The following is a 27,567-nucleotide window of genomic DNA, read 5'->3' on the forward strand; positions in this document are numbered from 1 at the left end:
CGGGGCGAAGCGGGCCCTTGCCGGAAAAAGCTCGCACGTGTCCAAGCGGGGGACGGTTCCTACGGGGTCGCGTGGCTTCTCCCTTTCGCCAGCTGAGGCCATGAGCTGCCCCGTCACCTGCGCTGCTTGGGTTCCTCGCGGCGTTGCCAAGGAGACGCCCGACAAGGTGAGCGTGGAAGCGGCAAGCAGCTTTCCTTCCTGGCACCAGCTGCCTCTGAGCGTCTCTCTCGTTAGTCCGAAGCAGCAGCGGTGCAGTCACTTGTAGGGCTACCAATGCAACGAGGGAGCTTTATCAGTGCTCAGGCAGGAAAATGGTCGAGAGAGAGAGAGAGAGGGCGAAGCCAGTTCTGGTCTGCAGTTTGTAACAGCAGCAGCAGCAACAGCGCTGTGGAATTTCTCAGCGCAAGCCCTGCACGAGTCTGTTCAGAAATAAGGCCGTCGAGCTAAGTAGGGCTTACTCCCAGGTGTGTGTGTTTGTATTGGGAGCTTAAGTAGGCTTGGGCGTGTTAAACTGTCGGATGGCAGCAAAGACCGTACGAATAGAGAAGCCATATCTCCTGTCTCCTGGAAAATATAAAAGGCAACATTTATTAGGATCTGCTTCTTGGATTGCAGTGCCCTCCCGGTGAGACATGTTCTGATTAATACATTGTGGTATATATTATTATACAATGTTTATATCCTGTCTTTCATTCTAAAGTTTATAACGTGACTTAGAACAACTTCTGTTTCATGTAAAATCAATCTAAACCCCCCAGCAAGGGAATAGTCATAAAAAAACCTGTTGCCTCTTTTTCTTTTGCCCCCTAATGGAGCCATGTTGCTACTTTTACCATTTTTGCCCATTTTCTTTTGTGTAACATCCCTCACCCACCAAGCCTTGGCCCAATATTTACTTGTAGCATTCAGCCGCCTTCTTGTTTTTGCTTGAGGATTGCTGATGGGGGCTTATTGGAGAAGTCTCTAGTCATAATGAAAAGTTGCATAGAATGTGGATATCTGTTACTTTGGGACACTCCAATTCCAGCTTGTCCACCCAGTGCCTCTCATTGTTGAAAATACTGTTCTAAGGTTACTGCACAGCTGTTCCATTGTGTTATTGATGATCAGTTTCCATTTGTTTTCAATGGCTTATTTGATTTGGCTGAATAAAAGCATACATTTAAAAAAGTCAAGGATACTACTGTCTGTTAGACTGTGTTGATAGAACTTCTTTACAAACCTATTCAAATGTCCTTTTAAAGAAAAACTACCTGACATGAATTAAATTGTAATTCTGTACTCTGTGTGTCCACTATGCAGGTTCATCTTGAAACAGATGAATTGAAACGCTTGGTCTCTGAAGCCAAAGAGAGACTGCAGTAAGTCTTGGTAAAATAGAAGCAGAAATTAGGAGAAAGTTAATATATTGTAGGTCATATCTATGTGAAGGTTTAATTTGTTGCAAAACCCCTGGTGTTTTTAATCCTAGACGAGTTAATCTAGGAACTCAGCTAGATTTGTAAAGAAAAGGCATTTTATATGTGTTGTATATATGATATAACACTGTGACATCAGGTGACGCTGTGGTGTCCTGTCTTTCCCTACCGGATTTCACTGTATGAGTTTGTAATACGTTTAACTGAATCGCTGCTTTGACTTGCCTGGATAAACTGTAATTTTACCGCATTCCAGCACCTGTCAGGTGGGCAGGTTAACAGAGTGAGTTGAATAAGAACATAATAAGAGCTTGCTGGATCAGACCAGTGACCTATCTAATCCAGTATCCTGTTCTCACTGTGGCCAACCAGATGCCGGTGAGAAACCGTCAAGCAGCAACTGAGCACATGAGCCTTTTTCCCTCCTGTGGTCTCCAGAAACTGGTATCCGGAAGCATTACTGCTTCCAACTGTGGAGGCAGAACAGAGCCTTCATGGCTGGTAGCCATTGACATCTTATTCTACATGAATGGTGAAGAAGCATAGAATGGTATAAGCGAGAATATAAAAGAAAATAGTTTCTTGCGTATTTCTAGGTTTGTTCTCTGTTACACCTTTGTTTGCACATGTTCCTAAGACATGATAATTTTAAAAGATTATTGCTCATGTGTTACATTTTTGTACTTGATTGCCGCAGAACATCTCTCAGCCCAGGATAGCAAAATAATACTTATTTGCAGGAGTAAACCTGCCAAGAGCAAGGATATGAATGTTAACTTTCACATCCCTGCTTTGTAACTTTTTTGGTCCATAGAGGAAGCAAAACATTTGAAAATAGTATGGGAGGGGAATAAAATATAGCTACACAAGCTGAGGATGCCACTGTGTATAAGGTCAAAGTGAACGTATGAACTTGAGTGATGTGGTGGCTTATATGGAGGGTATTTGATTCAGTTTAGGTGCACACAGGTTCCTTCATGTTAGGAGGAGAGTAAAAGCTGTAGCTTTGGCACCTTGATGTTTGGCCTGTTCATTTCTGCCATTAAGGTGGTTGCTGCTGCTACTCAATACTAATACACCAGTGAACCTCAAGGAAGCAGGTGTGAGACTTACAACTGAATCCTTTCCATATGAATGCTTACTTGGGAGAACATCACACTGAGTTCAATGGGATTTGCGCCACAAGAAGTGTGTTTAAGACTTGCAGAGTCAGTGGAAAAGAAGTGATACGGAATTGTGTGTTAGTGACTAAATACTAAGTGGTGACATTCTAGTGACATTCAGTTGTGCAAAGTATGTTGTACTTTTTCTTGCATAAAGAGATGCTAGTGATGATAATGATGATGAACAGGAAGAGGCTTCAGGAGGCACCATGGATGTTGCTGATGCTGAGGCAACTAGCTCAGCTCCCAACGATGAGGACCATGAAGAAAATGAAAAGTTGGATGACGATGAACTGGCAGAATATGACCTGGATAATTATGATGAGGAAGATGAAGGTAACATTAGACTTGTTTCTGTGTTTCCTACCATCCCACCAGCAAATTCTTCACAAGTTGTTGTAATATGTTTGCTCTGAGCATTCAAAGATAGATCACAAAGGGTCAATGTAGCATAGGAAAGAGTATAGAGTTGAAAACACTCCATAGGAATTAGTACTTGTATGAAATCAAGGGAAATGGATTTATACATTTTATGGGCAAGGAGCTTCATCTGAAGTGCCACTTGACTTTCATCTGTTTTTGATAATGCAAAGGAGGTTTGGGCTTCACGGTTTGGAAGATCAGAAAGGGCTTCGTGGACAGGATAATCTGCCTTGGGGAAGGATCCTCCAATCCCAGGATCCAAAAACTAAGAATCTACCTGGGAATAAGGCACATTGAATTTAGGGGCACTTATTTCTGAAGGCATGGATAGGATTACATTGCAAAACTTGCAAGTTGAATGAATACCTTCACATGATTTGTATCTGGTTGGCTGCAGTGAGAAAAAGGGTGGCTGATTAACCTTTGCTCTGATCTAACAATGCTCTTCTTATTATCTCAGGAGAGGACTCTTATCACTAAGCCTGTCAATTATTTAAACCCTGAGTGTGGAGGAAAACTTGATCCACCAAATCTTTTTCAAAAGCAATCACTCTTCCCCATTAGGACAGGATGGGGAAAATTTCTAATAAATGGTGGAAAAAAGCTACTACAACTGAAGAACCAGAATAAAAATAATTAGGTATCCATCATCAATTTATTTGGTTCGGTCTTGAACCCAGATGCTCTGTGCTCTAAACACTTTTTCTGTAGCGAGATTACCCTGCAATAGGTGGATATTTTCTCATCTTTACACTTAAATTGGTTCATAGTAAATATATTTCAGTGAATTTTCATTAAGCTCCAGCTTTTAAAACCTTGTGGTGAAGGAGAGCCATGCTTTTTGCTAAAATGTTTTTTTTAAGGCAGACCGTTTTATGACAATTCAAATAGCATTTCATTGTTCCATCATAAAACATTTTATGCTCTCTCTTGTGCTTCATTTTGACCAATAATTTTACTAAGGAAACAGTTGCTTGCTAAGGTTTCACGTCGATGTAAGTTTGATATACCTAGCACAGTCTGCCATGTGAAATTGTTAATATTCTTTTACAGGCACTGAGAGTCTTGGAAAGACCCTAGCAGGTCTCACAGTGTATGGAAGCAATGAAAATGATCCTTACGTCACTCTTAAAGATACAGTGAGTACTTTTGTTGAACAAAAGTGGAAGCAAAACCTACTAAACTCTTCCTAGCTGTTTGATCTATTCACATCATGCCCTTAGGGTTACATGTGCATGTAGCCTGCATATTTGTGTATTGGGCTTTGTCTTACTTCATATGGTGTCTAGTTATTTAACCCACGTCCCTTGTTACAGAAATATTTAAATTTGTAAAGAATTAGTTGAGTTTGTTCCTTCACTCATAAGTATAGCCTCATTTGGAACTGCTTACACTCAAGACCAGCTTTTTGAGGTGACTAATTTCTCACCTTCAATTGTATTCTGTGTTCAGGGTTCCTTAAATTGACCTCTGTTGATGGTTTTCTCTAAGCGTGAAGTTAGAGTGATGATCTTCTTGTCCTTTTCAACACTGTCACTTACTTTAATCTGACTGCATTTCCTACTTAAAGTAAAGGTACCCCCTGACCGTTAAGTCCAGTCACGGACAACTCTGGGGTTGCAGCGCTCATCTCGCTCTATAGGCCATGGGAGCCGGCGTTTGTCCGCAGACAGCTTCTGGGTCATGTGGCCAGCATGACTAAGCCGCTTCTGGCGAACCAGAGCAGCACACGGAAACGCCGTTTACCTTCCTGCTGGAGTGGTACCTATTTATCTACTTGCACTTGACATGCTTTTGAACTGCTAGGTGGGCAGGAGCTAGGACCGAACAATGGGATATCACCCCGTCCCGGGGATTTGAACTGACAACCTTCCGATCGGCAAGCCCTAGGCTCTGTGGTTTAGATCACCTGCGTCCCTTGCATTTCATACTTATTTGGGTCTAAATCCCAGTGAAGTAGGTCAATCAGGAAATCCCACTAACCACGCATATTCAATTTATATACTGCTCTTCATCACATAATAAAAGCAAGGTAAACACACGCATGTGCACGCACACACAAAGAATCATATTTTTGTATGATTCTTTGACAGTTTTGTCTGAAGGCATTCTGCTTTATCCTCTGGGAGGCTTGGGGTGAGGTGGATTATCTTGCTACTCATTTTGTATACTCTGTGGTGGTGCTGTTCTGAAATACGGGGGAAAGGAAGGGATGGCGGGGATGAAATGTAATGGTGCATCTTGACTTTATTATAACGAAATGCATATCTAATCTGTATATGTAGTAATTTTGTTAGGTATGTGATAATCACAACAATATTACTTGAGGTTTCAATTTTGGGCACTGATATCCCAGTTCTTCCTGCTAATCTTCAAGCTCTTTCTGAATGCTTAGACTGCAACCCTAACCCCACTTACTTGGGAGTAAGGCCCATTGTATTCATTAGGACGTATGTCTGAGAGAGCATGGTTAGGATTGCACCCTTATTTATCCCATCAGGCACAGTGCTGTTTTTGAATGCTTTTTGACCCCTATATTCATAGAAGCTTAAGCTGATATCCAAAGAATCAAGCCACTATTTTAGTACACCCAAAGCAATTGAGATTTTGTTCCCTTGGGCATCAGTTCCCTATATCACATGGCAACTGCTTTTGAAACAGTGGGGAATTTCAAGAGTAAGTAGCTATGTGGAAGGGGAAGTGGGTGGGGGCATACTGGTCATTCCCAAGTGTTTAAACCACCTAAAATAGCCTTTGATTCTGACCATTGCGTACAGCAGTGTTCTAACACTACTGAGCATTCTCTTTTAGGAGCAATATGAGCATGAAGACTTCATGATTAAGCCCAGTGACAATTTTGTCGTGTGTGGCAGAGTTGATAAGGACCACTGCAGTCTAGAAGTTCACGGTGGGTAAAGCCTTCTTGCTTTTAATATAGTGCTAGCAAATATTTGGTTTATCTGTTATTACGGTCAACTGATTCTTTCGCCTATGGATTTCCATCATCTAAAAACGAGTTAACTTCAGACATTACCTTTTACAGTTGCAGCAGGGGAAGGGAACGTTTTTGGCTTGGTGGGCCAGATCTGCATCTGTTCCCACCCTTGCGAGCTGACTTTGGCAGATGAGAATCGCCTAATGTCCAGGGTGGTTGATAGGTTGGAGTCTGCAGACCAACCATCAGAGTCCAGTGAGAGAGGTGTTTCCTTGCGGCTCAGGATGCTCTGGTGTCCAAACCCATATGGGATGAACCACAGAGTGGATCCATCTCTTTGTAGCTGCAGTTGCCAGAGGAATCTTCCTTTGAGGAATCCTGGTCTAGGGCCACAACACGCCTGAGTTGTCATCTTTCACCTTTGCTTGCACTATTGTTTGCCCAGTGTGTTTCTTGTTCGGGGTGGTTAAACTTGCTAAATGCAGAAGTCAAACTGTTGCTGTTGACAACACAACTTTGTGTCTCGCTAACGATGCTAGGAGACTTTGTCAGCAACTCTGCAATACATCAGTTTTCCCCGCCTCCTAGAAGGCGGGGAAAGAGGGAAAAGTTCATGCCTGTCAGGCTTGAATTGTAAGTTGTGTGGGCCTGACCTAAAGTAATTATACTGTGGTGCTGAAGGATCTTGGAAATGCTTTCACATACCTAACATTTGGTGTTTTCAGTACTTGATGCACACTGGCATAACTGCATGTTTGCTTCATATTCAAGGGTCTGCTTTGTTAACCAGTCTACTTTTTTTTCTCCACAAGAGGTTTTTTTAATTATTATTTATTATTATCTCTAAGCAACATACATATGAAAGCTTTCCCAGCAGAATGGTCTCTGCCATGGGTGTCTCTTTCATTTGCTGCTCTTTTCTGTGTTTTTAGCTGTTATTTAAAGCTGTTTTTGTCATATTGTGTGTCACCTTGACATATGTGGAAGAAGTTTAAGATATTATCGACAAAAACAAAAAGTATATAAATTACAAAATTTAATTCATACAGTTTATAACCATGAAGAGGACTCGTTTTACGTCCATCATGATATCCTCTTATCAGCATATCCTTTGAGTGCGGAATGGCTGAACTTTGATCCTAACCCAGAGGATTCTGTAGGTAAGTTAATTGCAAGATTTTTCTAAATTCCATTTGGTGCTTTTTGGATAGCAGTTTTGGCACATCTGGCCAGCACACTTCCCTGCCTCTTCCCTCCCCCCAAAAAATCTTGTTTTAAAAGACTAATGGCTCAGGAATTGTTTTTATTTATGCATTTCTATACCATCCTTCACCATGCAGTCACCATGCGGTGTACAGCATATTAAAACATACTGGAACATATTCTAAACCCAAGGGGAAAATATGAAGTAAATGCAACATATAATAAAATAGAGGGTGCAATTTCAGCTCATTGCCTCCCAAAGCCTAGTGAAGGAGGTATATCTTCACCTTCCTTCTAAAAGAGTACAGTGCTGAGGTATGTTGCATCTTAGTGGGGAGACAGTTCCATAGTTTAGAGCTGCCACTAAAAAGGCCCTATTATGCACCCCTATACTGCTGATACGGTCCCTCATTTTTTATCTAGTGCAAGCTGACAACTGCTATTTATTTTATTGTGAGAATTTCTGATAATTACTCCAAGTAGCTTTTAAATGTGTGAATTTTCACCTTATATTTATATTGAGAAATGTGTGCTGGATTTGGATGTAGGCAACTTAGGTTCAGATTTCCAATTGCTTGTGAAGTTCACTAAGTGTTTTTTGGCAGATTATTGTGTCTCTGAAGGCATGCAGGATACAAAGACAGTGATTAAAATCCTACTCTGTCTCACAGCACATTTTAATTGAAATATATTATGACAATACTATAAGGCTGGGGAACATGTGTATTATATATGTGCATATTTGGTAGTATATAATATGTATGTCTGTTTAAGTACCACAGAAAAATGAACAAGTATCTTTATTTTCAATGAGAAGTGGTTTATTTACTTAGCATTTATATCCTACTTACCTATGGTAAACTCAATCTCAAGAAAGCGTACCCATAGAAATCTAACATTGTGAATTCATGAGATGACCTGATTTAAAAATTGCAATCCTACTGAGGTAGTTCCATGAGGAAATAGCAGACACTAAAGGTAAAGGTACCCCTGCCCGTACGGGCCAGTCTTGCCAGACTCTGGGGTTGTGCGCTCATCTCACTCTAGAGGCCGGGAGCCAGCGCTGTCCGCAGACACTTCCGGGTCACGTGGCCAGCGTGACGAAGCTGCTCTGGCGAACCAGCGCAGCACACGGAATGCCGTTTACCTTCCCGCTGGTAAGCGGTCCCTATTTATCTACTTGCACCCGAAGGTGCTTTCGAATTGCTAGGTTGGCAGGCGCTGGGACTGAACGACGGGAGCGCACCCCGCCGCGGGGATTCGAACCGCCGACCTTTCGATCGGCAAGTCCTAGGCGCTGAGGCTTTAACCCACAGCGCCACCCGCGTCCCTAGCAATGTGTTAAAAATGTGTAGGATTCATGAAGTAACTCTTGATTATCTTGGGTGTTCTTACATCAGGGAATTATGTTGCTGTGGGCACCATGAGTCCTGTTATTGAAGTCTGGGACCTTGACGTAGTGGATAGTTTAGAGCCAGTCTTTTCCCTCGGAAGCAAGAAAGCAAAAACGAAGAAGAAGAAAGGGAAAAAGGTAAGTAAGCTGACTTTATTATCAATATCATAGTCAGTAGTAACTTTTTGGGATGAAGGCCAAAAGGAGCTTCTCACTTTCTGTGCTTACACATTGCATTTTCAAACCATTGGATATATTTGTTATTTACAGACCCACCGGATAGTGGTTTTGTTTCTTTTGGAAACAGTTTACAGATACCCAAGAGGGGGGAGGAATTGATTGATCATGTTTGGAACTCAGTATTGGAGAATTGTCGTAACTCATTAGCATAGGTCTGAACAGAGAGAGGTAACTTGGATTTAATTCAGAAGTATTTGGGTGGGACTAGTTCCCCGTAGACTGTTCCCAGTGATGGTAGCCACATTGACAAAGATGAGAAGTGGGGATTGGGGGCACTGTGGTTGGAATCAGGTGGAGGTGGGCAGCATCTTGTGGGATCTTCAGCTAGTCCAAAAGTATTTCCTTGAGACATCTAGCCTCTCTTCTTTGAGCTTCAGTTTGTGAAGGGGCTTGTCAGCAGAAGGGCAGAATGGGGGAAAGAGACTGAGGATTTAGGTTGCAAGTTCTGCCCATGGAAAGAGACTGGCTGTATCTTGGGAAGGGCTGTAGCTCAGTGGTGGAGCACGTGGTATGTGTGCAGAAGGCCGAGCGTTCAATTCCTGGCACCTCTAGGTAGGACTGGGATAGACTTACGTCTGAATCCCTGCACAGCCGCTGCCATCCAGCATAGGCAACAGTGAACTAGATGGTGGACAACTGGTCTGACTTGGTTTAAGGCTGCTTGCCATGTTCCTAAGTGGGGCAAGAGAATATAAACTGGAATTGCCTCAGAAGCTGTAGGAACTCTCTGGACCAGGGCTGCGTATCTTGAAATGATTGGGCCTAGGTTATTCATGTTAATATCGGTGGGCCAGCTCTGAGTAGGATCAGCACTGGCTACAACCCTGTGCTTTTTCCATGTTTGCTCCATGTAAAGGAGCATTGGAATTGGCTGCTTGAGCATGCTTGCTTATTGAAGTAAATGCGGAAGCTATAAAGGACTTCTTAATGTTTTTATATAAAGAATGCATCTAAAGAAGACCATCAAGAAGGGCATACCGATGCAGTGCTTGACCTTTCATGGAATAAACAACTCAGGTAAGTAAAAATGAAGGTAACATAGCTTAAGATAATTTGTAGAAATATCTTTGTGCGTGTGTATTTGCATACTTGAGCACAATTCTTCAATATCTGTTGTTATTGGAAATATGGTAGAAAATAGATTTCTGCCCTTGCTATGCCATAGATATTTAAGGAAGTATGTGGGAAAGGGAGATTTGCACCAATTTCTGGTGTAGATATGTATTTTAAACGTCTATATTTCTCTGGAGCTCCATTTTAAGTCCTTTTCAGATATTAGGTCTAGTCCTCTGTGCGTAAAAGGCCACACGGGGGGGGGGGGGGCAGACTCTGCAGATCTGCAGTGCGCATGTGCTAAGGCATGCACAAGCCTGTTCTTGTAGATGCACATTTGAATGTAGAGGTAGTACCTGCTGCCACCTCGTGTGTGTGTGTGTGTGTGTGTGTGTGTGTGTGTGTGTCTAAGATTAGATCTAATGTCTAAACAAGGCTTTTGTGTTTATTTTTGCTAGGAGTTCACTGGCAACTTTCATTGCTTTAGTTTTTTTAGTGTCTCCACTCTCCAGAGGTCCCCATTCCAATCTGACAGTCTGTTTTATTACGAATCATGGTTATTAGTTGCTCCAGGACAATTGCAGCAGATGGCTCTTAGCTCAGATGCTTTTCAGTCAGCAAACCACAGGGCCTTGCCCTTTTAATATTCTAGCTGTTGGCTGTGAAACTAGGTAGTGTTGGGTAAGTAGCTGAAACCTCTGCCAGGTAGGCAGCAGCAGCAGGCTGGTCGTCTTCCTCCTTAGCTCTAGCTTGCCCCTGGAATCTCCTACCTTTTGTAAAGGTTAATTAAATAGTTTAGGAAACAGAACTACATTACCCATTAAGATAGGATGCTGGGATCAGGAAGCAAATTGCACCCAGCCTTTGCTAATCTTTGTTTACCTTTGTAATGCAGTCAGCACACCTTTCAAATACTAATATAAGCCATTAAAAACGCATACGCATTTCAGTGGCTGGAATGACTACTTAAAACAATATGCACCCATTTTTTGTATTTAGGCAGCACTGTTTTGTATCTCTGAGCCTACAGCAGAGTTGAAAAGAGACCAAAATGGGTATGGAATGGGTCTAAACTTGGGCCACTGGGCCTTCACTTTGTTCATATGAATCCACACACCTCTTTCCTTCAGATCTGTGTTGGCGAGTGCGTCAGCCGACCACTCCGTAATTCTTTGGGATATGTCGAGGGGCACACCAGCAGCAACGCTTTCTCTTCACACAGACAAGGTATGTTGACGATTCCAGAACCATAGACTGTAGTATTTCTGCAACAACAAAAGAAATGTGTGGTGCATTTAAAGTCTAGCTATAAGCATAAACTGCCATGGACTTGGTAACCCATCCCCCCCCCCCAGTGTTTAACTTTTTACCAGAAAACAGCAAAGAGAGCGCCCACCAGCGCTTCATGCAAAATTTGTGTGACCACTTTACTGGTAACTAGGTTAATCAGCTTCTTACTGCTTTGCTGGCAGTACATTTAGCACCTGTGTGGCAAATGAGAGTTTATTAAGGCCCCCGGCACAGAGGAAGTTTTACCTGCTGCATTATTTCAGTCTTGTAGTTCTTAAGGACAGGAGCCCTGCCTGAAAAAGCAGTTAGAACTCTGGGTGTATATCAAAAGCAAACTCTGATGGTGTATTCCTGCTCTTCTCCCTTCTGGGAGCTGGTAAGATGAATAGTGCCTTTGCAGGTACTCTGTTAATAGCAGAGCTTTCCAGGTGTAAGCAAGATAATGGTAGGAAGGTTTTTATAAGCACTTAATGTGATTGAAGGGACACGTTTATTCCTTTGAGTTTTCATTAGTTCTTGATTTAGATGAAAAAAGAAATAACAGGTTAGAAGAGGTGTGGAACATGAGGCACCAGTCAAGCAAGGTTTTATGACCTGAGAGAAATGTTGTCTGCCAGTTGTAAAACTGAAATGAAACAGATTTTGAAAGAGTTGTTTTTGTAAAAATAATCAGATTTGAATGATTTGAATGTCAGCAGGCAAACATGAAGATGGAAAAAAGCAGCTTTGGGTTCAAAACCTCAAATTCACACTTCAGTCGCACCACGTCTAACAAGAGTAATCAAATGGCAGGGGGTTGGACTCGATGGCCCTTGTGGTCTCTTCCAACTCTATGATTCTATGAAATCCAAAGGTGGCTGGAGCTCATTCCTTTAATAATGGCTATGGGGTGTTTCAGCAGGTGCTCATCTTAAATGTTGCTTCAAGGATGAAAAAACACCTCTGCTGCCATTTTCTGTTCTGCTGTTTAAAATCACAGCAGGCCCACCATCTCTTGCCTCTGGTAACGCTAAGTGCAAATACCACTGAGACAGGTTTTAGCAGCATACGCTTAAGTTTCACAACCAAAATATAACACAAAGGAAAATGCCTCTTAATTTTGGGTTTCACCTTTAGCTACAATTTTCTTAGAAGGGCAGGTGGTGGCAGCTCCGTGGTAAAAATTGAGGTCAACTATCAAATTTGATTAATCAGGTGAAACACCATTTCAGCGTGTAATGCTCTCTCTCCATCAGGATGTCTAGATTGCAGAGAGATGAGTGCTGTAGGGATGCCTGCTTGCTACTGTCAGAAACTGTAAATAAAAAAAGTAAATAAAATTCTTGGCCAGGCACCAGGACTCTCCTTTTTCTTTCTCCAACATTCGCAACTTTGATCGAATATTTATTTTGCATGCTAAGGAATGGATCTATTTTGTTTAAAGGTAGCAGGTAACCAGATTTCCAGAAACTTGGCTGTTTGAAGAAAAATTCTATGTATCAGGAATTACACAAAATGAGATCATATACAGTATATCTTGTGCAACTGAATTTCAGTTGAACTGTGTTTCTCAAATCTAATGTTCTTTGCAGGTGCAGACGCTGCAGTTTCATCCATTTGAAACACAGACTCTTGTCTCTGGTTCTTACGACAAGTAAGGAAGGGCATGTTCTACTTTCACTGCTCTATTTGTACAGTGTAGGAGCTGCATGATTGTAACAGGAGTACAGAAATCATAATGTGGCACTAAAAACACTTTTTGCTTCAGTGCAGGGTTTGGCTTATTCTTTTGTTAACCTTATGTTGTCTGACACACTGGTTTGGTTACACTTCCTTCCTCGGTGATCTCTGAACAGTAGTGTTCAGACTGATTTTCTTACCGTTACAACCTCTGGGGTATGCTATGCTTTTCTCAATTACTTAACCTAGAATTAAAGAGCTTTTGAAAAGTTTGGCACAGGTGTGGAGGGAGAAGGTTGAACAAAAACTATCCGCATTTGACCAAATAAAAGAACTTCATACTCTGCTTGAGTCAACGCTCTGTTTCTGCTTTCCAGATCAGCAATTTTGTATGACTGCAGAAGTCCACAGGATAACCATCGAACCTGGCGCTTCAGTGGTCAGGTTGAAAGAGTGACTTGGAATCATTTTTCCCCTCACCACTTCTTGGCAAGTACAAGGTTCCCAGTTACCTTTTTCTGCCTTGTGTTTTATGTATTTATGTATTTATACCTATTTATAACATACAAAATGAATGGACAGCAAATACTAAATTGGAACATAATGCCACCCACAAAAATTAAATCATCAGGCTTGAGGTCTGCTATCTATTGCTGTTCCACTGTACCTGCTACCAACAAGCTCTGCCAAAAACAAACTTCCACCAATGGTGATGGGCCAGACACAGTCCCCAATTTCTCCCAGAGACTGTGCCAACTCCTTACTGCCGCAGGTGCTGCTCATCCGCACCCCTCTTTTGCTTCTGGGTATGGCTTGTGTGAGGCCTGATGGCATCATTTGTGGGGCTGAGCTTGACCCACGCATTTCCAGATATTGTCGTATTGATTCCTTCTGCTTTTTAACAGTGCTTGGAACTGTTTTCTCTAGGCCAGCACAGAAGATGGATTTGTATACTGTCTGGATGCTCGTTCGCACAAACCAGTATTTACAATGAAAGCTCATAACGAAGAAGTATCTGGTAAATTTTCTGTTTCTGCCCCAAACAAATGCTAGGTCTCATTTCTATATACAATATAAACCGGGATGGGGGTTAGTTATTCTGTATAGACATACCTGAGACAAACATGTACTTGCCATTGTGCAGTGTGTTAGAGATGACAGATGAAATAGGAAATCTAAGATACCTTGTTTTTACCAGAGGAAGGGGAAGCAGTGATTGGTTGGTTGGTACTGCTAACCAAGGACTTTGAGAGTCCTCAGTGTGTGCCCTTAACTTGAAAAGGAAAGAAGGGTGTGTGTTCAAGACAGTAATGCTCTTATTGGGTCCCAAACGCCAATGTTTTTTATTGGGTCAGTAGGTCCTCTGGCAAATATCCAGCCTTGCCAACCTCTAGGCCTGCCCTTGTTTTAATGTAAAACTTGGATTTTAGCTCATTGCGATTTCTTTTTTAAAAGTGCTACAGTAGAAATGTATCCTTGTGTTTTGCAGGACTACAGTTAAGCAGCCAGATTAAAGGATGTCTTGTGACAGCATCTGCAGACAAATATGTGAAAATTTGGGACATATTGGGAGATAAACCTAGTTTGGTTCATTCCAGGGACATGAAAATGGTAATTTCAGTCTTTCTAAAAAAACAACAGTCTTCTCTTTTTAGGATTGTCTGGCATATGGTCATTCAAATGAACCAGGTGCAGATCAGTCTTAAGAATTATCTAATGTATCAAGAGTTTCAGAGTCTTAATTATTGCACACTCACAACACCCGTGAAAGATTTGGAAGTGGGTGTAGAATAAAATATCAAATTAGTAGTACACGTCCACCCAAAAACGATTGTAAAACAAATGCTAGTATTATATAAACCACATGTATTAAATATGAACATTCAAAATACTGAAAGATCAGTAACTGCATTTAGTGCAGAATACATTGGCCCCAGGGCAATGTGTCCAAACATTATGCAAGTTGTAGTCCAGCAGCCTCTGGAAGCCTATAGGTTCCTCATTCCTCCTTTCAACTATTGATACTATGATTCCTATGCAAAGTTTTATACACTAGCTTGAGACTGGATATGTAGCAGGAAGCTGTAGCAGCACCTGTCCATATTAAGCATACATTCTCAAGTCTCTCTTAGGAAAGGTAGGTAGCTGAGTTTCCAGGGGAATCACAAACTAATTATGCTTTGTTTTTTGCCCACAGGGTGTCCTCTTCTGTGCAGCATCTTGCCCAGACTTACCATTTGTTTATGCCTTTGGAGGAGAGAGACAAGGATTACGTGTTTGGGACATAAGCACAATTTCTGCAGGTGAGATTGCTGTTTTTATCTGCATTTAGCATTTAGTTCTAGTTGGCGTGTTCAATCCTGAGAAAGCGATGCTTTGACTAGGCAAACTGCCACAGGAAAATAGGGTATAAAATGTCAGAGAAATGATCAACTTAGCATCCCCTACCATCTATTACAAGAGATTACGCCGGCTGCTCCCAAGTGTGGTAGAGTATACTCCTAAGGCTTCCTGAATTTCTTTTGTAAATGAGGGAAGGGAGTGTCAAAGGTGTACTGCATCTGTGGATGTCATTGCATTATTTCCTGGTTTAAAAGAAGTGTGCAACAAACACATTAAGATGGCTTACATGGCAATTATTAAAGGCCAGAATTTATGTAGTAGTACTAACAGAACTACTCTTCTTATTTGTGTTACAGTGAATGAAGTGTTTGGAAACCGACAGAGGCTGGTGGTTGCCACATCAAGTTCTGAAGCAAAAAATTCTGCTAGTGGCTGCAGCAGTGATCCAGATGCTGTAATGGAACCGTGATCTGGTATTACATTTTGCACTGTATAATATAAAGTGAATACTGATACCATGACTGTGCAAAAATGATTTATCTACACCTTGGAGGATATTGGGCAAATCTAATCTTACAATCTGTTAATGTAAAAGCTTGAGCTGCCCATATAAGCTTTTCTCTCTAATGAGCAGTGAGCAGAAAGGGAAATTACACAAAAAACTCGCCTCAGCACTTGGTTTTCATGCAGTGTATTCATTCTTTGGGAAGTGAAGATTTTAAAATATGTATCTAACTTCATCAAGAAGTCCTTAAGTGCTTCAAGGTGGGAGAAAAGATTCCTACACGAGCAGAAAAGGTTTGAGGAAAATAATGGTAATTAATGCATGCGTTAAAAAGCAGTGTTTTAATTTTTCCATAAGGAAACAGATTTTAAATGAATCTTCATTCCATAAATATATTAGCAGCAGAACTCCCCAAAATACATGGTTATTAGTAACCATACAGGTAATACCATATGGCACTATATACAGCAAATTGCTGGCTCATGCTAAAACCAAATCTGCATTATAAGCATGCTTTCCTGTATTGATCCCGTACTGTATATTAACAGTATCTTCTGCAAATACTAGTTGTCTTAACACATGGGCAATTCATTGGTGTACAATGAATATTGATTTAAGTAAGTTCATATTGAGCCCAAACTAATGTATACATCACTTGGGGTGGGGGAGGAGTCAGGGCACTGTTCTGCTGTGATGGCATACAAATCAAATTTATTAACTGTAAATGAGGGTATCTGTTCTTGTTCCAAGCAGCTGACTAGAATACAGAAGTGTAGCTGTCAGTTTTTCTTAAGTCATGCATTGCACTTCAACCAAATCACCAGTAGCAGTTTCCACACTTGAAGTGGATAAGCAATAAGTTTGTTTTTACCCTTCTTGGAAACCTCTGAGTGCATGCGCCATTTTCATAAGGGGGTGAGATCTGGTCCTTGCCCAGAAATTCACTGTAGTGTAATAAACATGATTTTAGGAAGTCGAGTCGATTTATATTTTAAGTCCTCCATTTCTTATTTGTGGCAAGAGAGTGCGTCATTTGTCACATACATGTTTGTATTAAGCCTACAGGTGTCACTCCTTACAGAGTTTATCAATTCCTCTTCCTCTGAAGAATCATCCTCGTCATCTTCTTGGGCTGAGAGACTGGAGGTTGGTCCTTTACAGATTTTTAGGTGACGAGTGAGATGATATTTTGTTAAATAAGCCTTGGAACATTTTTCACAGACATAGTCCCGCTTCCCTTCATGAGAATTTAAGTGTTTCTTTAGATGGTTTGTCCTCAAGAACAGCTTCTCACATTGGGGACATTTAAGTTGGCGTTCTCTGAACAAGGAAGAAAATAAGCATTTGTAATTATGATTGAATGTAGACTGATAGAGATATATTTATCTATCTATCTAAAAAAACACCACTTATTGATCTGGTTTCCATGTCACCAGTTGAGCTAAGCTGTGGTTTAAAGTAGGGCTGGGTGATAGCAGATATTAAACACGGCAATACACAGTGATGTTGAAACAAGCAGCTGCGTTGGCCCCAGCCCTGTGAGGCACCAGGGTGAAACTGCCACTACTCTTAACGAAGGAGCTGAGGTGGTTTCACCCCACCACCTCATGAGGCTGGGAACAGGCTGCCCCCACCCTGGTTCCTTGCCTGAACTGCCTTCTGCTGGCGGGGGGAGGGGTAGGAGCAGTTTAATGGAGCCCCCACAGGGCCAGAGTTGGGGGGCAGCTGAGGAGCAGTTTAAAGATTCCAGGGATGAACAAGCTGTATTGGCCTGGTGGTGGTACAGCTCGCTTCTCCTTCTGCCACCAGTGACTTATTTAAATTTCTCCATTAAGAGGCACCTGGATGCCTGCCCCTCAGCAGAGAAGTCTTAAGACAGCTCCACCTCCAGCCTGCACAAGCGGGATAGAGGCTTTGTTGGCCTTCTCCTCCCACCCATGCAAAGGCAAGTCCGTGCGCTTGCCTCAACCACCTCTGTCTTGGCACAGGTGGGCTACCACTTTCTCCCAGGAGCAGCGGTAGCGCGCCTGTGCGAAGGCAGACTTGTGAACTGAGCCTGAGAGGCTTTGTGCACTTGGGTGCTGTTGCCTGGGAGGGTGGTCAATCACTCTGGGAGTAAAGACACAGCATAATTGAACAACCACACTCCCTCTGTTCTGCGCAGAGGAACGGTGCGTAAGAGACAACACCTGCATTTCTGTAGAAAATCTGGTGTTCTAAATTATCTTTCCCCTGCAAGTTACCGTATTCTTCGCTCCGTAAGACGCACTTTCCCCCTCCTAAAAAGAAAGGGGAAATGTGTGTGCGTCTTACGGAGCGAATGCAGGCGGAAGGCAGGCAGGAAAAGCCCCCCAAAGCCGCACACAAGCTCCACGCGGCTCTTGCGGGCTTTTCCTCAGGAGGGAGAAGGGACTGACGCGGCCAGTCAGTCCCTTCTCCCTCCTTGTAGAAAAGTCCACAGGAGCCGCGTGCTTCTTAAAGTGTGGGCAGCTCCTGTGGGCTTTTGCGGGAGGTGGGGGTATTGCCATAGCCGCACGCAGCCTCTCCCAGCTGGAGAGGTTGCGCGCGGCTATAGCAGAAGCCTCTTTAGCCATGCGCAACCTCTCCGGCAGGGAGAGGTTGCGCGCGGATATGGCAGAAGCCAAGACAGCAAGCGGGATGCGTCCCGCTCACTGTCTTGGCTTCTTTGCTCTTTGGGACTCGGGGTGGGGGAGGAACCCAGGCTTCCCTGCACGCCTTTCCGCTGCTCCCTAACCTGGTATTTCCCTTGCCAGCCCCAAAGAGCAGGTTGAAAGGAACCCGAAGTCTCCAGAGCGCAGCGGGAACTCCCGCCACGCTCCGGAGGCTTCGGGTTGCCTTCACTGAAGCCTGGAGAGCGAGAAGGGTCGGTTCACACCGACCTCTCACTCTCCAGGCTTCCAAGGTAGTCGCCTGAAGGCGACTGAACGCACCTTGAACGGCACCTTGTTTTAGAGGGGGAGAACAAGGGGAAAAAATTCAGCGCCTCCTGCCGCTTTGCTGAAGGGGCATATTTTTTTCTTTCTTGTTCTACCCCTCTAAAACAAGGTGCGTCCTATAGAGCGAAAAATACGGTACCTACTGGGTATGTGTGAGCACATGCTGTTTGAGATCCTGCCGTCGCATGAACAGTTTGTCACAGTAATCACACTTGAGGTTTTTCTCCCCTGTATGGATAACCATGTGAGACTCCAGGTGGGCCTTCTGAGTAAAGGACTTTTCACAGAGAGCACAGCGATAATTCTTCTGACCTGGAATTAGTTAAACAAGGGGTATAAGACCATTTTACATTGTTCCTTCTACCTAATTGTATGAACACTTTAAAACCTAAGCCAGCATCCTGTTTGCCATTAACAAGGAATGATTATGTGGGGCAGCTGCATGTTCACATGCCAGGGAGTATGTATCCCTGAGCTCTCCTCACATTTTACTACTGACAGGACACTGCATCATCCTACACCCAGTGTGATCCCTCACAGTGCCACACAACAGTCCTTCCCATCATAACACATTATCTCCCTGTGTTTCCTCTTTGGGAAAAATGTTTCAAATCTGGCTAAAGGCTAAAAACAGAGCATTTAGTCAAATACGTATTGAACAGAAATGGTAAATTGGGATAGAAGGATGTACAGAAAAGGCATGCAAGCAAGATAATAAAGCTCATTTCCATATTGTCAGGGGTTTAGGAGCAGAGGCACGGGCAAGGGAGGAAACAGAGAGCGAAGGGGAGGAGGCAGAAGAAAAGATGAGTGATGACGACGACCCGAGATCTCCTAGTCTTTCCAGTGAATCAGAGGATTCACAGAAAGGAGCACCAGTGGCCAGGGCAAGGGGGGAGTCAAGGGGGGCACCCCAGGAAGATAGAGCCAGAGGGGACTCAGGGGGAAGCAGCTGGAAATCGGGACCAGCGTCACCGCCAGGAAGCAGGGAAGAGGAAGGGAGCCAGGGGGGAAGCGCTGGCAGCTCACCACAGGAGGGAGGGCATGAGTCAGGAGTGGCCACACCTCCATCGGGGAGCGAAGAAACGGTTAAGAGGAAAGTGGAAGGTTGGGCGCGCGCGCCAAGTTCAAATGCAGAGGAAGGCGGCGCAATAAGCAGCCCCGAAAGGGAACCAGGTCCTAAAGCCCGGCGCAAGGAGGCAGGAGGGTCCGGGTCAGCGTCAGAAGAATCCCGGAAGGAAGAAGCCCCGGGGGGTAGAGGGACCCAGAGGAGGACAGTCAGGCGGAAAAGGTGGAGCAAGGCTAGGATATTAAGTTGGTGCACACGGGGCGGAGACTCAGACGGAGCTTCGCCTATCTAGCTACTAGACGTAGAGTTTGCGCGCAGCAGCGTGAGAATGGAAACTGTAATTCAATAAAGACTTTTACTTAATGATCGCTGGCTAGCGTGATCCTCTGTGAGCTAGGATCTTCAAGCAGCTCTGACAGTAAGCTCCGTCTCTCCATTGTGGGCATCTACAGCCTCGAGGAGGGGAGAGAAACAGGTGCCTACTAGCGAGCTCACGAACGGCAGACGACATGACGGCTGAGCAGCAGATAGAGGACCTCAGAAAAGCAGTGGCACAACTGAACGCCGAGGTTCTCGCATCCAGGAAGAGAGAGGAGGAGGCAGCTGCCGCCTGCAGGGATCTCCAGGTCAGGTTAGACGTGCTGACAAAGCAGACACCCCGGCAGGAGGGAATTGGGTTGGCGAGACGGACAGGCGGGCTAGTCTCTCACTTCGATGGGAACCTGCAACAGTATCCCAACTTTAGAGCCGACGTACTGTGCGCACTGCAACTGCTGCATAAAGACTTTAGAGATGAACAAGAGAGAGTGGGGTTCATCATGTCCCATCTGCATGGGGATGCGAAAGCATGGCTACGCAATTTATGGAGAGATAAGGATCCGGCGCTCCAGAATGCGGATGCCTTTATTAAAGCGATGGATGGGTGCTTTTTATCAAGTATTGACGTGGATCTTGCACGGAAGGAGGTGCATGGGCTGAGACAAGGGAGGGCCAGCGTCAGGCAGTATCATGCCCGCTTTTTCGCCTTGGTCAGTGCCCTGGAATGGGACAGAGATTCGGCTCCTGTAAGAGACCTCTTTTGGGAGGGGCTGCACAACTCGATTAAAGATGAGATCGCAAGGGGGGAGAGACCCCGAACCACCCAGGAGGTCGTTCAGAGGGCACTGGCAGTGGGGGTGAGGCTGGAAGGACGTCCGTGGAGCAGGGACGAAGGGCGTGGAGGGCGCGAACCAGCCGGGGGCCCCTCCTTCCTTCCCAGAGAAGCAGCGCGGGCGCAATCCACGCCTCCGCCAGGAGGAGGAGCCGAACCTATGGAGGTTGGAGGTGCAAGGGCTCAGTCAGCAACCAGGGCCCTAGCACCGGCAGCAGTGAAAGCGAAGCCTCCTAGAGGGGACAGGAAGTGTTACGTCTGTGAGGAACCAGGGCATATGGCAAAAGAGTGTCCCCAGAGGCCCCACAAGCTCACTGCAGCCTCAGCAATGGTGACTGCAGCAACGCAGCAAGGAGGACCACAGCAGGGAAACGACGCAGTCTGGCTGGAGGAAGAGGCACTGGGGCCCAGCCAGACGTGTTAGTGACGCAGTCCCCAGAGATTTTACAGCCCGTGAACCCCCTCCCGCCCAAACCAGTAGTGAGGCTCACAGCATCTCTCCAGCTGCCCAATGGAATCACCATAGACGTGCCAATCACCATTGACTCAGGCAGCAATGCGGACTTTATAGGGCAGGACTTTGTCGACAGGCACGCTGTGCAGTTGCTGCCGGCCACACTGCCCCTGCAGGTTGTCACGGTGGATGGCAGGGAGCTGCTCGGGGGGCAAGTGGTGAAGCAGACGCCACCAATGGTGATGCGACTTGGGAATCACAGAGAAATCATCAGCTTCAACGTCACTCAACTATCTGACACGCCCGTTGTATTGGGCATGAGTTGGCTGGACAAGCACAGCCCAACGCTGGCTTGGTACCAGAGGCAGCTGACCTTCGGCTCTTCCTTTTGTGCTGAACACTGCATCGTGCCCAGGCAGGAAGGAGAGGAAGAGGAGTCACAGATGCTGCTAGGCACGCTGCAAGCGATTCCCCACAAGTACGCTGAATTTTTGGAAGTTTTCTGCGAGAAGGAGGCAGACAGGCTACCCCCTCACAGACCATATGACTGCAAAATTGACCTGCTGCCGGGGGCGGCGCTGCCTAAAGGGAAACTGTATTCCATGTCAGAGGACGAACTGCAAGAACTCAAGGAGTTCATTGATCATAATTTGCAGCGCGGCTTCATCCGGGAGTCCAAGGCAGTGGGGGGCAGTCCCGTATTCTTTGTTAAGAAGCGGGACACGCCCCAAAAGAGACTCGTAGTGGATTACAGGATTTTGAACAGTGTGACTAGGCCATCGGACTTCCCCATGCCCCGAATTGACGACCTCCTCGCAAAGGTACGGAAGGGCAGAGTGTTCACCAAGTTGGACCTGCGGGGGGCGTACAACCTCATTCGCATGCGGGAGGGTGATGAGTGGAAGACAGCCATGTTCACGCCACTGGGGACCTACGAATATAGAGTTATGCCTTTTGGATTGCAAAATGGCTCCCACGTTTTTCAAGCATTTATGCATCACGTGTTGGCGGGACTTCTCTACAAGACGTGCGTCTGTTTCTTAGATGACATCCTGATCTTTTCGGAGTCGCAGCAGGAGCATGACAAACACGTCAAGGAAGTGCTGAGCAGGCTAAAGCAACATAGGCTCTACGCCAAGCTGGAGAAGTGCCAATTTGACGTGCCGGAGGTGGATTTTCTGGGCTACAAGCTGTCTGACAAGGGGCTCGCCATGGACAGCGCCAAGGTTCGAGCGGTGTTGGATTGGAAGAGCCCGCGCAACCGGAAGGAGGTCCAACGGTTTGTCGGCTTTGCGAACTTCTATCGCAAGTTTATCAAGGGCTTCGCGATGCAGACGGCGGCCATCACTGACACGCTTAGCTCCAAGAAAAAGAAGTTCATTTGGACAGAGCAGGCGGAGCAGTCCTTTCAGGCACTCAAGCGTCTCTTCGCGTCGGAAGAGCAGCTGCTTCATGTCAACCCCAGCAAGCCGATGAGGGTGGAGACAGACGCTTCGGACAGAGCCGTGGGGGCGGTCCTGCTGCAGAAAGACCCGCAGGGGGTGTGGCGACCGGGAGCGTTTTACTCCAGGAAGCTCAGCAAGTCCGAGCAGAACTACACCATCTGGGACAGGGAGTTGCTGGCCATTCACGCAGCATTCAAGGCGTGGAGGCACTTTCTGATCGGCGCCAAGCACACGGTGCAGGTTTGCACGGACCACAAGAATCTGGAGCACTGGCGCACGGCACAGTTCCTGAACCAGAGGCAGATACGTTGGGCTGAGTTCTTTGCGAACTTCGACTTCCGAATAGAGTATGTCCCGGGGGACACCAACATCATGGCAGACGCGCTCTCCCGTAAGCCACAATATCTGGAGGACGCAACACCAGCGGCCGCCATGCACATCTTCACACCGACAGTGTGGGCGTGCGCCGCGGCGACCGTGGACCTAGAGGCGGTGCGACGAGCGTTGCAGGGGGACTCCTTCGCACAAGCAAAGATGGCAGAGGTGCAAAGGGGCAAGGCAGCGGCCGACGGTTTCCAGCTAAGAGATGGATTGCTCATCCGTAAAGGGGCCATCTACGTGCCGGGAGACGAACTTCGAGCCAAGGTGCTGCAGCAGCTGCACGACGCGCCCACGGCCGGGCACTTTGGCAAGGAGAAGACGGTGGAATTAGTAGCCAGGGATTTCTGGTGGCCTGGAATGAGAGGGGAGGTCGCAGACTACGTGGCGAGGTGTGACACCTGCCAGAGGGCCAAACCAGTGCACAGACCGCCGGCCGGACTGTTGGAACCGCTGCAAACTCCGGTCGAACCTTGGGAAAGGGTGGCCCTGGACTTTGTCACGGATCTGCCCAGCTCAAGGGGCAAGACGGCAGTGCTGGTGGTGGTGGACCTGTTTTCCAAGATGGCGCATTTCATTCCGTGTGCTAAGGTGGCCACGGCGGAGCAAACCGCCAAACTGTTCATAGACCACGTGTTCAAGGTTCACGGTCTGCCACGGTCTATTCTGTCCGACCGGGGGCGGCAGTTCATCTCGAATTTCTGGCAGAAGCTGATGGGCTTCCTGAACGTCAAGATCAACCTGGCGTCGGCGAGACACCCGCAGACCAACGGGCAAGCGGAGCGGGTCAATGCCATCATGCAGCAGTACCTGAGATGTTATGCAAATCAACAGCCTGCGACGTGGGTGGATTACCTGCCGCTTGCCGAGTTCGCCTACAACAACACGAAGCACGTGTCCACGGGGGTCACGCCGTTCTTCGCCAACAACGGGAGGCACCCCAGAACCTTCCCGGGACTGGAAAGAATGGGGGAGGGGGAGCCGCAGACAGCAGATGCGTTCGCGTCGGAGCTGCAGGAAGTCCACGATCAGCTGAGGCGCCACCTGGAGCTGGCCAAGCACGCATACAAGGTACAAGCAGACAAGCACAGAAGGGTTGGAGAAGAGCTCCACGTGGGAGACTGGGTTTGGTTAGCAGCCCACGCAGTGCCGGCCAGGTCGTTGGCCAAGAAGAAACTAGGGCATAAGCAACTGGGGCCCTACCAAGTCGAAGAGCAGGTCAACCCGGTAGCTTTCAGACTGGCACTTCCGGAGGGTTCCAGAATGCATCCGGTATTCCACAGATCGGTGCTCACTCCCTACAAGGCACCGCACAGGTTCCAGGAACCCGGAACGGCGCCGAGTCCGGTCAGAGACAGAACAGGGCACGCGGGAGTGGCACAGAAGGAGCGCATCAACGAAGTCACGGAGATTTTGGACTCCAGATGGGGGGAAGAGGGGGTAGAATACTTTCTCGCCAAGGAGGGCACCCCGGCCAGTGCGAACAGCTGGGTGCCGGGCTACGCCTTAGACGAACCTCTGCTCAAAGACGAGTTTCATGCCCTCTTCCCACATAGACCTATGCCAGCAGACTTTTTCGACGACTGGCTTTTCACGCCCACGCTTTCGGCCAGCACGTTCCGGGGGTTCGACTCGGACGAGGAACCGACACGAGACGTCCGTTCCCCGGAGGGGTCACCCTCGGGATCCGCCTCAGAACCCTCGTATTGGTGGGACGATAGGCCAGAGGAGCAGTTCCGCAGAAAGTGGCTGGAATGCTCAGGACGAGCAACGCCGCCAGGAGGAAGTGAGGGAGAGACGGACATGGACATTTTCGGGGACGACCCTGGTTTCGAGCACGGCGGCACAGAGATGGAAGCGGAGGTGACCGTCGTCGACGAGAGCAGGGAGGAAGACCCGGGAGAGTTCAGGTGGAGGCCCGCCACGGGAAGCGACCGATATCCGACGTTCGTCCCTTTGCAACAGCAGCCCCCAGCTCCAGCACCGGAAGGAGGGGAGGGGGGAATGGGGGGCTTCGAGGGGGGGATGGATGTCAGGGGTTTAGGAGCAGAGGCACGGGCAAGGGAGGAAACAGAGAGCGAAGGGGAGGAGGCAGAAGAAAAGATGAGTGATGACGACGACCCGAGATCTCCTAGTCTTTCCAGTGAATCAGAGGATTCACAGAAAGGAGCACCAGTGGCCAGGGCAAGGGGGGAGTCAAGGGGGGCACCCCAGGAAGATAGAGCCAGAGGGGACTCAGGGGGAAGCAGCTGGAAATCGGGACCAGCGTCACCGCCAGGAAGCAGGGAAGAGGAAGGGAGCCAGGGGGGAAGCGCTGGCAGCTCACCACAGGAGGGAGGGCATGAGTCAGGAGTGGCCACACCTCCATCGGGGAGCGAAGAAACGGTTAAGAGGAAAGTGGAAGGTTGGGCGCGCGCGCCAAGTTCAAATGCAGAGGAAGGCGGCGCAATAAGCAGCCCCGAAAGGGAACCAGGTCCTAAAGCCCGGCGCAAGGAGGCAGGAGGGTCCGGGTCAGCGTCAGAAGAATCCCGGAAGGAAGAAGCCCCGGGGGGTAGAGGGACCCAGAGGAGGACAGTCAGGCGGAAAAGGTGGAGCAAGGCTAGGATATTAAGTTGGTGCACACGGGGCGGAGACTCAGACGGAGCTTCGCCGATCTAGCTACTAGACGTAGAGTTTGCGCGCAGCAGCGTGAGAATGGAAACTGTAATTCAATAAAGACTTTTACTTAATGATCGCTGGCTAGCGTGATCCTCTGTGAGCTAGGATCTTCAAGCAGCTCTGACACATATGTTCTTTCTATTTTGTGCAGGGGACTTTAAGCAGGGCTCTGGGGCACACAGCATGCAACAGCTGGGACTTTGCATACAATGTTCATTTCTAGTGAAAGAGGCTTGGTAGGAAGGAGGAGACACTGCAGCCCAAAGATGCTGCCAAATACCTTGGACTTTCTGACAAAGGCAAAAAAAAAGAATGCTAATAAAAAATTAACCAAGTCACTTAGAAACAAATTTAGTTTCTTTCACAGAAATAAAAAACTATATTGAGAGCTTGCCTGTGGAAATTTGTCCACAGCAATACAGTTCATTAACAACCCAGGCAACTCACATTATCAACTCCAGAACTTTAAGGTCTTCACTTACCTGTGTGTATTTTGAGGTGTGTACGGAGATTGCTAGGGTCACTAAAGGCTTTGCTACAGAAATCACACTTGTGTGGCTTCATGCCCATGTGCCCCATGAAGTGAACATGAAGCTTGGACGGTGAGATGAAAGCTTGAGGACACATGGAGCATTTCCACTTTCTCTCCTTACTGTGGCCTGGTCCCTGGTTGCTGCTGTGCCCCTGGCTGGGGAAGTGGCTGTGGATGTGACTACTCAGGTGCGCCTTGAATTCTGTGTAGGAAGCACATTCTTTTCCACAGTGACAAGTGTGCACATCAGGATGCTCAGGAACACCTTTAACGCAAAAACAAGATCTCAGACTTTCAAGCACCACAGCTCTCGTATACTTGCAAGCTTGGCTCTGCTTAAAGGTGACTGGTCTTCCCTTTTTATTCAGGGCATTTTGCAGGAACAAAAGACAAGAAAATAACCCTGACTAAAAAAAAGGCACAGAAAAAGTTGCAAACTAGTAGCTTTGTGCAAACAAATGGTCAGATAGCGCTGTAAAGCCAACAATGTGCAAATTGGGCATTACAGAGTTTCTGTTCCTTGGTAACTGATGTTGCACAAGCTTCAAAGCTCATAACTGAGCTTCCCAGCCTGCAAAATAACCCAGCTTGGCAAACATTTTGTAAATTACCTAGAATTAGAATTCCACATTCTGGAATAAAATTAACAATATGGAGCTAAATCCATTCAAACATAGCTCTGATAAGAGGCAAACTGAAGGCAAGTGGATGTTTTCTACAGGATACATTCAATTAAGTGCATCAAACTGCTTACCGATTTGTCTGGCATAATCTCGACTATAGTAAAATAGAAGCTCATGCTCTGGGGGGATATCACGTGAGGTGCAGAAGTAAATCTTTCCATCATGAGGATAAGCCACCAGATTTTGTTCTTCCCGATTCCTGTTATATGCAGGGAAGAGGGGAAACCAATTTAAATGTGACATAGTATTTATATTTATTCCATCAATATTTCTGGAATGCTTAACATTCTTAGTACAAGCTAATTCAAACCAGTAACTGACTACTTTTGTAGCTGTCAGAAAAAAATATTTCTGCTGAATGAAGAAGTGGATCTTTCTGAAATTCAGCTTTGTAATACAGTGGTACCTCGGGTTAAGTACTTAATTCGTTCTGGAGGTCTGTTCTTAACCTGAAACTGTTCTTAACCTGAAGCACTACTTTAGCTAATGGGGCCTCCCGCTGCCGCTGCGCCACCGGAGCACGATTTCTGTTCTCATCCTGAAGCAAAGTTCTTAACCTGAGGTACTATTTTGTAACCTGAAGCGTATGTAACCTGAGGTACCACTGTACTACTCA

At 46.2% G+C, this 27,567-nt stretch overlaps 2 protein-coding genes across 10 annotated transcripts in view; one reads left to right on the forward strand and one right to left on the reverse strand.

The window, feature by feature from the left end:
• On the forward strand, positions 1–16,721 carry PWP1 (PWP1 homolog, endonuclein). Of its 3 annotated transcripts, XM_081210829.1 has the most exons (16): positions 1–166; positions 1,303–1,361; positions 2,739–2,917; positions 4,058–4,143; positions 5,816–5,912; positions 6,989–7,099; positions 8,543–8,673; positions 9,719–9,792; positions 10,959–11,055; positions 12,690–12,751; positions 13,155–13,266; positions 13,705–13,795; positions 14,267–14,388; positions 14,975–15,080; positions 15,477–15,593; positions 16,684–16,721. In XM_081210829.1, the coding sequence occupies exons 1-15, from the start codon at positions 101–103 to the stop codon at positions 15,587–15,589; spliced, it is 1,506 nt and encodes a 501-aa protein (XP_081066955.1). In that variant the 5' UTR covers positions 1–100; the 3' UTR covers positions 15,590–15,593; positions 16,684–16,721. The 3 variants fall into 3 exon arrangements, with proteins under 3 accessions (XP_081066955.1, XP_081066954.1, XP_081066956.1); XM_081210828.1 differs by lacking the exon at positions 16,684–16,721 and having other exon boundaries at positions 15,477–16,598; XM_081210830.1 differs by lacking the exons at positions 1–166; positions 16,684–16,721 and adding an exon at positions 233–625 and having other exon boundaries at positions 15,477–16,598.
• PRDM4 (PR/SET domain 4) overlaps positions 15,948–27,567 on the reverse strand; it is a 24,976-nt gene continuing 13,356 nt past the window's right edge. For all 7 annotated transcript variants that reach the window (XM_081210808.1, XM_081210811.1, XM_081210805.1 and 4 more), the window contains 4 exons: positions 27,023–27,150; positions 26,219–26,533; positions 18,726–18,894; positions 15,948–16,945 (listed from right to left, as the gene is read on the reverse strand). In XM_081210808.1, coding sequence (XP_081066934.1) covers positions 16,633–16,945; positions 18,726–18,894; positions 26,219–26,533; positions 27,023–27,150 — 925 coding nt within the window. In that variant the 3' untranslated portion in view covers positions 15,948–16,632. The remainder of the gene's footprint in view (positions 16,946–18,725; positions 18,895–26,218; positions 26,534–27,022; positions 27,151–27,567) is intronic.

The sequence above is a fragment of the Podarcis bocagei genome, assembly GCF_964188305.1.
Source record: "Podarcis bocagei genome assembly, chromosome: 10".
NCBI classification, from domain to species: domain Eukaryota; kingdom Metazoa; phylum Chordata; class Lepidosauria; order Squamata; family Lacertidae; genus Podarcis; species Podarcis bocagei.